The sequence below is a fragment of the Planococcus citri genome, chromosome 2 (assembly GCF_950023065.1).
Source record: "Planococcus citri chromosome 2, ihPlaCitr1.1, whole genome shotgun sequence".
NCBI lineage: Eukaryota > Metazoa > Arthropoda > Insecta > Hemiptera > Pseudococcidae > Planococcus > Planococcus citri.
The window spans coordinates 59,849,449-59,863,135 of record NC_088678.1 but is presented as its reverse complement, the minus strand read 5'-3'; the positions used below and the strand labels follow the sequence as shown (position 1 = coordinate 59,863,135).

At 34.7% G+C, this 13,687-nt stretch overlaps 2 protein-coding genes across 2 annotated transcripts; both read left to right on the top strand.

The window, feature by feature from the left end:
* The first annotated feature begins 119 nt into the window (after positions 1 to 119).
* On the top strand, positions 120 to 11,223 carry LOC135836865 (phenylalanine 2-monooxygenase precursor-like). Its single transcript, XM_065351926.1, has 2 exons — positions 120 to 304; positions 8,169 to 11,223. Exon 2 carries the CDS (start codon positions 8,227 to 8,229, stop codon positions 10,396 to 10,398), a length of 2,172 nt encoding a protein of 723 aa, XP_065207998.1. The 5' UTR covers positions 120 to 304; positions 8,169 to 8,226; the 3' UTR covers positions 10,399 to 11,223.
* On the top strand, positions 4,666 to 5,906 carry LOC135836864 (uncharacterized). The gene is made up of 3 exons (XM_065351924.1): positions 4,666 to 4,845; positions 4,923 to 5,093; positions 5,273 to 5,906. Exons 1-3 carry the CDS (start codon positions 4,738 to 4,740, stop codon positions 5,747 to 5,749), a joined length of 756 nt encoding a protein of 251 aa, XP_065207996.1. The 5' UTR covers positions 4,666 to 4,737; the 3' UTR covers positions 5,750 to 5,906.
* Positions 11,224 to 13,687: the final 2,464 nt, after the last annotated feature.

Here is a 13,687-nt window from a genome sequence, read left to right as displayed (position 1 = left end):
ATAACATTTTGACCTCAAACAAAACGGAGGGAATAATATTTTAGTTTCTTATATTGATAGACAAAATAATGTATTAGGCACAGATTCCATAAATTTATCTCTCAAATGAACTCTCGTCCTATTATTGATAACGCTACTTTTTTACCTTTATAAATAAGGATGCTCTCAGCTCAGCTGCATAATCATTCGTAAATAATTCATTGATGTTTAGATCGAGTAAATCATCGTTGAGTTTTTCCAAATTAATTGTTTTATTGTTCGATTTGAGCAGAATTACGTGTTGTTCAGTTCCAGAAAACTTTTCGTAAGTACCTACTTATTCGCTACCTATATATGAAAATTATTTTGAAATAAGTATGCATGTGTTTTAAAAGGATGGGCTGTCGTATTTTTATTTGATTTTTTTTGAAATTTAATTTAGAATTTCTCGAAGAAAAATTTAATTTGATGCTTTTTACCAGTGCTTAAGTAATCATTTGATAAGTATCCTACATACTACATACCTACTTGTGATATTCGCCCAATTTTTTAATCGATGCAAATTTTCAAGTTTTTGATAATTATTAAAAAAACAAAAACAAAAAAAAACCTAAAAATTTCTAGTGGATTGCTTAAATTTTAATCAGTAGGTATAGAAGGCAAAAATAGACGAAATAAATGATTTTAAAACTGCTCGTATTTTTATCTCTTTACTCGAAAACATATCCGAAAAGACACGATTGAAACTAATCGGTTGTTAAATATTGCCCATTAATTTTGTATAATAATACATAATTCCATGGTTGCTCTTTTTTTATTTCATTTATAGTATCTACTTATTCTCCTAAAATTGAGTACCATTAAAAGTTTTTGAAAATAATACATTAATCAGCAAGAAATAAGCCAAAAAAGACAACCATTTTTCAAAAGAACAGCTGATTTGATAATTTAATGCGATTTTCCATTTCCGACCACCTTTTTAAAAGGAGTTTGAAAATAACACCTTTATAATTTTTAAATAAACTTCTAATGTCTTTAACTGACGGGTCAAGCGATATCAATGTAACAGTCGAAAGTACCATCTTTTTTCATAGGTATTAGGTGAACATCCATTGCAAAAGAAGAAGTCGTGATAAATAATTTTGTCAGATTTTTTTACATTTTGAAGGGTATTTCAAGTTTTTTGATGTTGTTTAATTTGTCTGTGAATAGCTTTTTCCTCTTTAATTTAACAAAAAGCTAAATAGGTATACGTATAATATAAGTACCTATATTGAAAACCGTTCTAACACCAATATACCTACGTATTCCTACTTTTTTCCCTCAAAAGTTAGATAGACTATTTCATGCGATTTTGGCTCATCAGTGTTTGATTATTCGAAAAACTGATTTCAAATATCGCGAGATTTCTTCATTCCGATGTTTAGGGCAAAAAGTCATGATAAATAATTTTGTCAGATTTTCTTACATTTTGAAGGGTATTTCAAGTTTTTTGATGTTGTTTAATTGTCTGTGAATAGCTTTTTCCCCTTCAATTTAACAAAAAGCTAAATAGGTATACATATAATATACCAAAGTATATTGAAAACCGTTCTAACACCAATCCAATATACCTACCTATTCCTACTTTTTTATTCCCTCAAAAGTTAGATAGACTATTTAATGCGATTTTGGCTCATCAGTGTTTGATTATTCGAAAAACTGATTTCAAATATCGCGAGATTTCTTCATTCCGATGTTTAGGGCAAAAAGTCATGACGACATGGTCATGATAAAGTATTTTTAATTTTTGTAGTAGGTACATTTCTTCCTCACTTTTAGGTATTTTCCTTACAAAGAAAAATTCGTTTTGTTTAGTCACTGCAGCGTTAGATGTTACTTACAAGGGAGCTACCCAAGGTCTGACACGCAGATCGAAAAAATTTTTTCACAGACGGATAGAGCATCAAAAAATATGTTATGAGCCAAAATTTTAGCTGCTGAAGTTGACAGGGGGAGAAACCACGGGGGTTTGAATATCGAAAAATCACAAAAATACGCAAAAATATGCTGAAAAAAGTATAAAAATTGAAATCATTCGGCACCCTGTTCGCTTCAGCAGCTAATTTTTTGGCCACGATCTACCATCGATATATGACGACTTATGGTGGACAAGTCGCCGCGATCTGCGTGTCAGACCTTGGGGGTGAATTTTTCCCCGCCCCCTAATTTTGGGCGAAACTTTCTAAAGAAAATCTGGGGCATGTGATATATCAAATTGTATGTTTTTGGTGACGCTGAATACGAATATGACGTCAGATTTTTGATTGGACCCCATCCACGGCCCCCAGCACCTCCCCAAAAGGGGTAAAAGTTTGAAAAAGTGTTTTGTTCGTGCGACACATGAAATAGTATGTTTTCGGTGACGCTGAATACGAATATGACGTCAGATTTTTGATTGGACCCCATTCACGGCCCCCAGCACCTCCCCAAAGGGGGTAAAAGTTCGAAAAAGTGTTTTGTTCGTGCGACACATGAAATTGTATGTTTTCGGTGACGCTGAATACGAATATGACGTCCGATTTTTGATTGGACAAGTCGCTGCAATCCGTGTGTAACACCTTGAGGATAAATTTTTCACTTATTAAAAAGAATTAATTTTAAAAAATGGAAAATCAAAATAACTTGCCACCCTATTTGCTTTGCAGCTATTTTTTTTTACCATGAACCATCGTCGTCGATATATGATGTCCAAGGGTGGACAAGCCGCCTGGATTCACTTGTGATACCCGAGGGATGATATTTTTACTTGTTTAAGAGGTACTATATCCCCCTTGGGGAGATGCTGGGAGCCGTGAATGGGGTCCAATCAAAAATCTGATGTCATATTCGTATTCAGCGTCACAGAAAACATACTATTTCATGTGTCGCACGAACAAAACACTTTTTCAAACTTTTACCCCCTTTGGGGAGGTGCTGGGGGCCGTGGATGGGGTCCAATCAAAAATCTGACGTCATATTCGTATTCAGCGTCACCAAAAACATACAATTTGATATATCACATGCCCCAGATTTAATTCTTTAGAAAGTTTCGCCCAAAATTAGGGGGCGGGGAAAAATTCACCCTCAAGGTCTGACACGCAGATCGCGGCGACTTGTCCACCATAAGTCGTCATATATCGATGGTAGATCGTGGCCAAAAAATTAGCTGCTGAAGCGAACAGGGTGCCGAATGATTTCAATTTTTATACTTTTTTCAGCATATTTTTGCGTATTTTTGTGATTTTTCGATATTCAAACCCCCGTGGTTTCTCCCCCTGTCAACTTCAGCAGCTAAAATTTTGGCTCATAACATATTTTTTGATGCTCTATCCGCCTGTGAAAAAATTTTTTCGATCCGCGTGTCAGACCTTGGGTAGCTCCCTTGTTAGATGAGCAATATGTAATCAGTCTATGTATCTTGACGAATTTTTTCAGCTTCTGAACTCAACTTTCAAATTCTAATCCAGTGTAAAAAAATTCCCAAACCATCGCGTTAAATTTTTATGACATATCTGTACTTATGGCACGGTACCTAAAATCCGAATACCTTCGAAATCGCAGCTTCACACAAAGAATTGCTTGTCGTGTATAAGACTATGTGAAGATATAGGTAGTTAGGTACTTGCCTAAATAAATTGAGAACAGCTAAACTATTCCGTTTTGATATTAATTTTTGATTAGGTAGGTACATGAATAAATGTATACTTTATCATGTTCAGGGATTTGCTATGTGCTAATTATTGAGGAGGTGGAAAGCAAAGCAGGATAAGTCCGTTTTTTTCGTTTTTGAGTTAGCATCACTGTTTTTAGTAAAATTCAACGAGGAATCCAATGGTGTAACTTTCAAAACACGAAACTATACTTTTAAGTGGGTAAAATTCGCAAAAAAAATTGAAACTGCGACATATTGTAGTTAAGTCCAAGTCATTTGGCGTCATTACGCAATAAGTCCACCTGTTTTGCTACTTTTATGCTTATTTTTGTCTAACCTGTAAAATAATGCCTCGACCACAATAGGGCAAAACGCTCTGACGTCACACAGCGTATAAGTGGTTGCGGATCTTGATTCCCCTTACATTCTGTATTAGGCTTCAAGCTAGTGATTGTTCTGTCCACTTTGCATTTTGATACACCAAAACTTTCAAACCATCTCGAGGATGCCATTATTTTATGGGTCAAAATTACATATACAGAATTTTGTACTCTTTCCAATGGAATTAATTTTTTTTAAATCCGCGAAAGTCTTCCTTGAGAAATTGACTTAACGAGCTGAAAAATGTAGCCAATTCAACATATTATTTTTCTGTACACTTTGAACTTTGAGGCGACAGAACTTTTATTCTACGAGTACGTTAAATAAGTACCTATAGTAAAATTCAACGAGGAATCCAGTGGTGTAGGTTTCAGAACACCGAAGTAGTTTAACATTGGTGAAAATCCGTAAACAAATTATCAAACTGAAGCAAAGCAGGATAAGTTGATACAAAATTGCTCCTCACACCCCCCTCCCCCAATCAAATTTTTCGAAGTGCAAAATGTGGAGGATATTAATAAGAAGGTATTTTTGAGATGAAAAAAATATTACCTAATTAAAAAGATAACTTGAAGGAAGATTATTAGATTAATAAATTCTATCTATTGATTGAATATTTCTCAACATTTAATGTTGAAATTACGAACGTGGCTGTCAGCCTAGCTTAACATTTTGAGATCTTCAAAGAAGTGTGCATATGTAAAATGATCCTGACTTTGAAATTATTTGTTTTATACCTCATCATTTCATCATCGATCGGTGAAGGCGGGGTAACCAAAAAAACTCTCACTAGTGAGGAAAAGGTGGAAAAGGTAAGTTACCTTTTGTTAATATTTATCATGAATGCATATTTTCTAGCACCTCATTACAAACACTTTTGTATGTTTAGGAGTTGAAACCTATTGAAGAAAATTTAAAGTTGATCATGGATCCCAATACCGGCAATGATAAAAAAATGTATCTGAAAGGAGAAGTTCAAGGGATGATGAAAAAAATAATTGAACAAGCACTTAAAGCTGACTCACTGTTGGTAGAACAAGGAGCTCAGGAATACAAAAAAGTAATTTTAATGTTTGAGTGTTGTAACCTTAGTTAATTAAATTATTTGAAAGTCATTATATTATATGTATGTAGGTACCTATACATATCTAATAGATATGTAAGTACCTACCATGCAGGTACTTAAGTGTGCTTTGGTTTTCAATTTATGTTAAAAAATCAAAAAATATGTTTTTTTAGGAATTGACTGATGAGTGGGCTTGGTTTGAACTTATCAGACAACTAATAGAAGATTACGATGAAAGCAATTTTCCACATCCATGTGATGATGATTTTGAATCAAAGAAGGTTGAATGGGATAAAGCCAGGTTGGCAGGTAAAACTAGTCATGAGCGGAACGAAGAGGAGCGTTACCAAAAATTCAAATATTATCTTGAAAATCCGCCCAATGAAGCAGTACAAAAACTTCGTAACCGTTTGAATGAAGCAAATATTGCAGTTGAAACGTTCAGTAAAGGAATTGCAAAGGCATACCGGTTCATATCCGGTAGAATTCGTGATGGATACATGAAATGTTTAGGCGCGAATTGGGATTCTTTTTATCATCAAGAAGACGTATTAACTGCCGTGGGAATATTGTTGGATGAAATGGGTATCTCAAAAAAACTAATTAAGAAGATTGAGCAGAAAGCACAGTCAATCAAAAAAGAAGGTTGACTGGATGGCACTAAGATGGATTGTAAATATTTTTAGAAGCGATTATATTTCCTTAATATGTAGAAATAATACCTAATGGATAGGTAATTGTTTAGAGTATTTTTGCATTTTTTGTAAAATTTGTGTGAATAGGTTATTAAAATGAAGATACCTACTATCAACGTCGTTGATATTAATTCTTTATTTTTTCTGGATACCTAATTAACATAATATGTTAATTAGGTTTTATCCGTTATACAGGTCGTATCACCGCATCATAAAAATCACCTTCATTGCCCGTAACATCGCTAGGTAAATGCAAAAAAAAATGTTTGTTCAAAATGTACCTATGAAATTATGAAAAAAGCTTGACCATGGGATCTGTTGGAATAAAATCTAAAAAAATGCAAAAAATAGAAACATATTTTTAAGCTGGCAATCATCAAGTACGATTTTCGTTTTAAAATTCTGGAAGCCTCGAGGAGGAGGATGATGAGTTTCCCAAAATTCTGACAAGGGAACCTCTTGAGGTGTAGCCTGAATCCCCCAAAACCAAATTTTCAGCTGCCCAAGTTCATTATCGATTTTTGGGGAACGTTTGAAAATTCAAAGTTGACTGTTTTTCGCGATTTATGCTTTTTTTCAAAAATTACGTACATACGTTATCAGTAAAAATGGTCAAAATAAATCCCAAAACTAATATCAATTACCCAAATCCAAATTTCACCATTTCGAGGCATTCTGGAGCCTCCAGCGCAATTTTCAATTTCTCTAGAATTTTGAATTTGCTCCAGAAGCCGTGAATATGCAGTTGGGCAGCTAAAAATCGAGTTGTGTATTACACCCGTCTTGTTTAACGAGTTTATGCACATTTGAGCCGATTTTAAGAGTGACACCTCAAAAGTGGTTTTTTAACGAGTTTTTTTCAAAATTGAAAAATCCAAAAAATCAAAAGTTTCCCGTTTGCGTGGAAGTATTCAAAATTCGCGCGAATCGCTGTATTTTGTTCAAAACTAACCTCCCAAATCCAAATTTACAATTTCCAGGTGTTCTGGAGCCTCCAGCGCAATTTTCAATTTCTCCAGAATTTTGAATTTGCTCCAGAAGGCGTGAATATAAGGTTGGGCAGCTAAAAATCGAGTTGTGTGTTATACTCGACCTGTTCAACGAGTTTATCCACATTTGAGCCGATTTTGGGAGTAATTTTGATTATTGGATTTTTTATTTTTGAAAAAAGCTGTTCAAAAAACCACTCTTGAGGTGTCACTCTCAAAATTAGCTTAAATGTGGATAAACTCGTTAAACAGGTCGAGTGTAATACACAACTTGATTTTTAGCTGCCCAACTTCATATTCACACCTTCTGGAGCAAATTCAAAATTCTGGAGAAATTGAAAAATCGCGCTGGAGGCTCCAAAATGCCTGGAAAATGTGAAATTTGGATTTGGGGGTTAGTTTTGGACAAAATACAGCGATTCGCACGAATTTTAAAAACTTCCACGCAAACAGGAAACTTTTGATTTTTTTGGATTTTTCAATTTTGAAAAAAGCTCGTCAAAAAACCACTTTTGAGGTGTCACTCTCAAAATCGGCTCAAATGTGGATAAACTCGTTAAACAGGTCGAGTGTAATACACAACTCGATTTTTAGCTGTCCAACTTCATATTCACACCTTCTGGAGCAAATTCAAAAGTCTGGAGAAATTGAAAATCGCGCTGGAGGCTCCAGAATGGCTGGAAATGATGAAATTTGGATTTGTGTAATTGATATTAGTTTTGGGATTTATTTTGACCATTTTTACTGGTAAAGTACGTACTTTTTTTTAAAAAAAAAGCATAAATCGCCAAAACAGTCAATTTTGAATTTTCAAACGTTCGCCAAAAATCGAAGAACTTGATGGGAAGCTAAAAATTCGGTTTTGGGGTTTTTAGACTATGTTCTTTCCAAAAATCGCGGTCCCGTTCAAATCAGAGGGTGACACCTCAAGAGGTTCCTTTATGAGTAGGTATATTTGAAAAAAAAAAAAGTGAGCTCTGTGATAATCGTTTGCTTTATCAGGAGGATATATAACCTCTTCAGCCCTTCAGTGACCCCACTGAATCTCCATAAAACTCCCAAGGAATGCAAACAATCCGTGACACTTTCTCCAGCCCTCCTTTCAACAAAAATTTCAGCAATTTTACTTGCGATTTTTTGAAGCTGTTGAATTTCATGTTCACAAATCTAGAATTGTCATTTCGTCATCTCGAGTATAATACGTATAATATGACGTAGGTAGTACTTACGACTTTCTCCACCATCCATTTTTAATTTTCCAATTTAATCAAATGACAGCCCACCCGCACCCTACTCTGCATTTTTAATAACCTCTTAACTACTTCATGCTACTCCATTTGTACGACATAAACTAACCATTAACGTCGTAATTCATTTGCTTACAGGTGTTCGTAAAAAACAAAGATACTGTTCCACTTCTAACGACAACCCAATCGAATCATCATGGGTATCAGCGTTATTCCTGGTTTATTCGATGAAGGCAGTCTTCCAGCATCCGACGATTCGTGTAAAACACTCGCAGATGTCCGTAAGACGGGCAAAAACTACAGACACCCCGATTCAGCCCTGATTCGTTATCCTTTGGTGGTAGCAGACGAAGAGGGAATAGGATCCGTTCCCATAGGTGACGATTACCTGAACATCGCTATAATCGGCGCCGGAGTCGCCGGTATCGCTTCGTGTTACGAATTATCCAGATTAGGAAACATGAACAGAATCAAACTCACCATGTACGAGGCCGATCCAGCGAATTGTATTTTCACTTCGGATGCCACCCAATTTGCTCTTGATACGGAAGGGAAAAAAGCTGGTAGGGTTTTCGCTGCTCGAAGCTACGATATAACTGATAATTTAAAACACGATCATACAGTTTACGAAATTGGCGCGATGAGATTCCCGGAAATAGCCGGTTTGACTTGGCATTATGTTGGCGAGGTGTATGGGAATGATAAGACAGTGAAAGTGTTTCCCAATCCTGGAAAAGTGCCTACTGAATTCGTGTTCGGGAATCGTACAGACCGATACTCTCCGGAAGCATGGTTGGATGAGCATTCGCCTACAAAATGTGTACGTGATATTGTACGTAGTGGAATATTTGGATCAGCTACCGGTAAAGATGTCAGTTATTTCCCCATTGGTGGTATAGATCCGGCCAAAATAAGCGCCGAATTGAAAAATGAACATACGTCGGTCGCACGATTGGAGCAGATTAGAGATTCGTGGAAGTGTTTCGTCTCAATTTATGACGGTCTAACCTTGGAAATGGCCGTACGAAAGGTTGTCCGTGAAGAAATTCAAAGGTTGCCGAACGTCGACGGATTAGGCGAAGGTTCGAGCGAAGACAAGATCAATTATTACTCCGAGTTATTCGGTTGTTTTGGTTTCGGTACAGGGGGATTCAAATCCATACAGAAAACATCGTTGGCCGAAATGATGAGATTACTTTTATGGGATTACTCGAACGAGTTCAGCTTACCGGAGGAAGTCAAAGAGAATGTCGAATTCGTTAAAGAACTTTTCTTAAAATCGATACGCAATGGATTGTACGTAAAAACGAAGAAAGCTCGAGTTTGCGACGTTTGTCATTCTGGTCGAAATGGTAAAGCGTTAGTATTTTCGTACAGTACTGATCCGGACGATAAAAATACTCAATCTGCTGCGAAAATGGATGAATACGACTTCGTTATTCTGGCCATACCGCCGAAACAACTCAACTCCATGATAAGTCGCGCTGGATTTAGTAACACTGCTGCGAAATTCATACGTTTCGGTGATCACAACAGACCACATGAACAGGATATTCTGGCACGACCTCCGTTGGTACTGTCTAAGGCATTTGACGGGCCAAATGCTGAAATTTTCACCGCTGTAAACCAAGCTCACTTGATAACATCGTCGAAAATATTCTTAACCATGACGAAAGAAGATTTGTTAAAATATGCGCCTAAATTCAATGGCACCGAAGAAAAACATGCTATCAAAGCCATCGTATCCGATTGCGGTCTAGCGTCTACCTACTTCGTCCCGAGTCCGATATTCGAAAAGAATGCCAAAAAAGCCAAAAAAGGAGACCCTGTATATTACAGTTTGATGCTGAGTTACAATTGGGAAGAAGACACCAAACGTATGCAGCATCAATTTTTCCAATATCCGATAAATAAAGACGCTTCGGATGAAAACAAAAAGATGATCGAGGCTGCCATTGAACGTACCGTACGCCATGTGAAAGATCCGGAGACTGGAGAATACAAGCCTTGGTGGTTTGGAGAATTGTTGCGAAATGCTAAATTGAGCGATGGGTTATCTCACGATTGGACTACAGATTATACAGCCGGTGCGTTCAAATTGGATACTCCAGGATGTCAGTACAACAGCAGTTTGTGTTTTCGTTACCATACTCATGCTCTCGATTGTTCGCTGGATAATCGGTTTTTCCTCGCTGGGGACAGCTATAGTCATCTGGGTGGTTGGATCGAAGGGGCGTTTATAAGCGCTGTGAATGCGGTGACTGGTTTGGTTACTGCTGCGAATCATGGCAGGGTTAATTGTTTGACGCCCGAAGCTCGAAAAGTTATTTTATCTTTGGACAATGTGGTGAGATATCCTATTGAATAGTTACTTTATTACTCTCTTAATTAAAATATCCGCATATATCATTACCTATTAGTATGAAAAAATCTAAATAATTAGATCATATTTGAATATCGAATGATCTGCATAAGTACATATTATACTCATTCAGGTTTAGTAAACTCTTTCTAAAAAGTTTTGAAAAAATATCTAAAAATAGCTACACACAATGAAAAAAAAGAAAATTTTTTGATTTTCACGAAAAAAAATAACATTTTAATTAGAAAATAGGTCCAAAATTCATTTCAAATAATTTTTCTTTCCCCAATGTTCTGAAAAATATCGTAAAAAATAAACGTTTTAACATATTTTCTCATTTTAAACATCATTTTTTTATAATAATTTATATGTAAGCCTTTTGAATTTTCTATTTATCAAAAGAAATCATTATTTATTTCTAAATTCAACTCGATTGAAAAGAATTCCTTGCAAAAATTTAATTTTTGGATCGAATTTTGTTCCTTCAAATTTGTGGATACGCAACACGTCCGGCTTATGTTTATTTTGTGTAGTCTACTTTTAAACTTATTACTCACCCACCCAAACACTACAATTATACTATACTTCTTATCAGTAATGGTTCCATATTCATTGGGTACTTAATTAGATAACTGCTTACAGATAAGCATAATTATTTAAATAAGTATATCATTATGTTTAGGCTAATAGGTAAATTCTTCTTGGGTTAAATTAGGGGTCTACCTAGATATATTTAGATTTACGAAAATAATATTGTATTGTATGACAAAGTACACTTTAAAATTTCATCTATCTATCGTTAATCATTAATAAATTATTTATTGCATCGAATTGATGGTTTCTTTCGTGGCTATACCTACGCTCAATCCTGAAGAAATAGGAAGAATAGGTACCTATTAAATGATTGATTATTTAGTTTCACTTTAAAACATCAAATATTGAGTAAGAGTCTTGGGACAAATAGAAATACGGGTAACTTTGGAAAAATTAACATTCGTGAAATAACGTTATCTATTTTTGATAGTGGATAATTACTTGAAAGAGTTCAGATCTTCAAAATTTCCACACAATCCGAACCAAATTCAACGAAGACCTTCTTTTGAGTTGAAAATCACCCAGAAAAAATTTTAGCCTTGAATTAAAGTAGGTATCCATAGGAGAGGAGATATGACGAAGCCTCAAGGCTCAAATATAATTTTTGTTTTGAATCGCAATTTTTTCGCTTTAGTCAAAAATTAGGCACGTATCTAACCTGTTTTGGAAAAGAAAACGAAGTTTCAAAAGATGATATTTGAGATTATCCGTAGACCTGAATTATTGTCTTCAAAATCCAAGACCACTTTTAGGATTCCTTTGAGTGTTAGAAAATTTAAAATGGTTTATGTACCTATTTTTGGGTAATCTCGAATTCTGAAAACAATTAAGTATTTTCTTCTCGTCGAATGTTGAATATGATCGTTCATGAAATTGAAGGAATATTTTGGAATGCAGAAGATATCAATTTCTTGATACCTTTCGATGTTTTCACATAATTCTATCTTTCGAGGAGAAAATTTTTTCAAAATTCGAAAAAAAAATTAGCTAATCGAGTATACGAATTTTTAACCAGGTGGTAAAAAAAAACCGAAAAGTGGTCTTAGATTTTGACGATAATGGTCCAGGTCGAGGCAGAATCTGAAATTCTGTCATTTGAAAGAGGGCCATTTTCCCCAAAATACTCAGGTAAGGTAAGCGTAGAAAAAAACACGATTTTTTCAAAAATCCTCCATTTTTGAAGCACTTATATCCCTCCTCCAAGAGCACTTTCGGAGCTGAAATTTTTTAAAAGTGATTTTCAACTCCAAATGAAGGCTTCTACTTGAAACCCTCCGATGTAAATATACCTACTACCTAGGTACTTTTGAGCATCCATCTACCTACTTTAGGGTGCACCATCATTGATTTTTTTTTTTGGAAAATTTGGTGGAGGATTCGGTAAAAGTAAAAATAAAAAGTAGTGGGAAAATCTCAAAAGACTACAGGAAAAATTTTGCCCCTCATTTGAACCATCATTTTTCTATCGTAATTTCAAATTTTAAAATTTACATTAAAAATCAAGAAATAAGTTTTTTTGAAAAAAAAATTTGGTGATAATTAATCATATTAGGTAAGAGGGTATTTCAAATCCACTAACTAGGGTGAACTAAGAACAGTGATTTAGAATTTTTTGAATTTTTCTGACCTTTCCGATGGATTTACGTGACTTACAAGAATTATAGGTACCTTCCTACTCACGATTAAGGACCTATTCAAAAGTTTTGTGAAATAGCCTGATGAAGTGAAAAAATTTCAAAAATGGTCCAAGTGAATATTATAATAAATATTACATATCACCAAACTTTTGTTTTTTTTTCAAAAAAACTGTTTTTAATTCGAGTTTTAAAACATGAAACCCCGATGGAGAAGTGATGATTCAAGTCAGGAGTGCAAAACTTTTCTTGTGGTCTTTTGAGGTCTCCCTGCAACTTTTTATCGAATCTCCCCTTCAATTTTTTCAACAAAAAAAAAAGTCAAAGACGTCCCACCTTATCTAGCGTGCCTATTACATTGTGCGAAGACCTACAAATGCATCATTAGAACAATGAAACAAATTTTTGAATGAAAGTACTTGCCGAACTTTAACTAACTATCGCAGTTAAAAAAATAAATGTGGAAATGAATACTGCGTCAAAAAACAAATAATTTTGCTACGATCAATAATTTCCCTTATACCTACTCTAAAATTCAGAAAGTTTTTGGCGCTCAAAAATTGCCAATTCAATAAAATTTTTAGCAAATCAAAAATTTTTGAATTCCAAAAACTTTTCAAATTTTAGAGTACCTTGGAAAGAAAACAAAATGATCGTAACAAAATTAGTTTATTTTTTGACGTATTAGGTATTATTTATTTCCGCATTCTTTTTTTCATCGCGATTTTTTTAAATGTAAAATCATTTGTAGCCCCTCAAAGAGTCATAATACCTAGGTAATTTTGTTCATTTTCATAGTATTACCGATTCCCATGGTCAAAATTGGATTGTGGCTCTTGGATCTTGAAAAATTATTTTGCCCCTTCAATTTTCAAGATAGGCAACTTGTTTAGCTTACGATTTTTATTACTCGTACCTAATACCCAGTTATATCCAAATCTGAAATTTGTACTACCACTCCCCGGACACTCTGTATATCGTTAATTTTATTAATATACACCAACTACAGTAAGACGTAAAAATATTTTAACCATAATATGCAGTACCTAGGTACAATTAGACAGGTA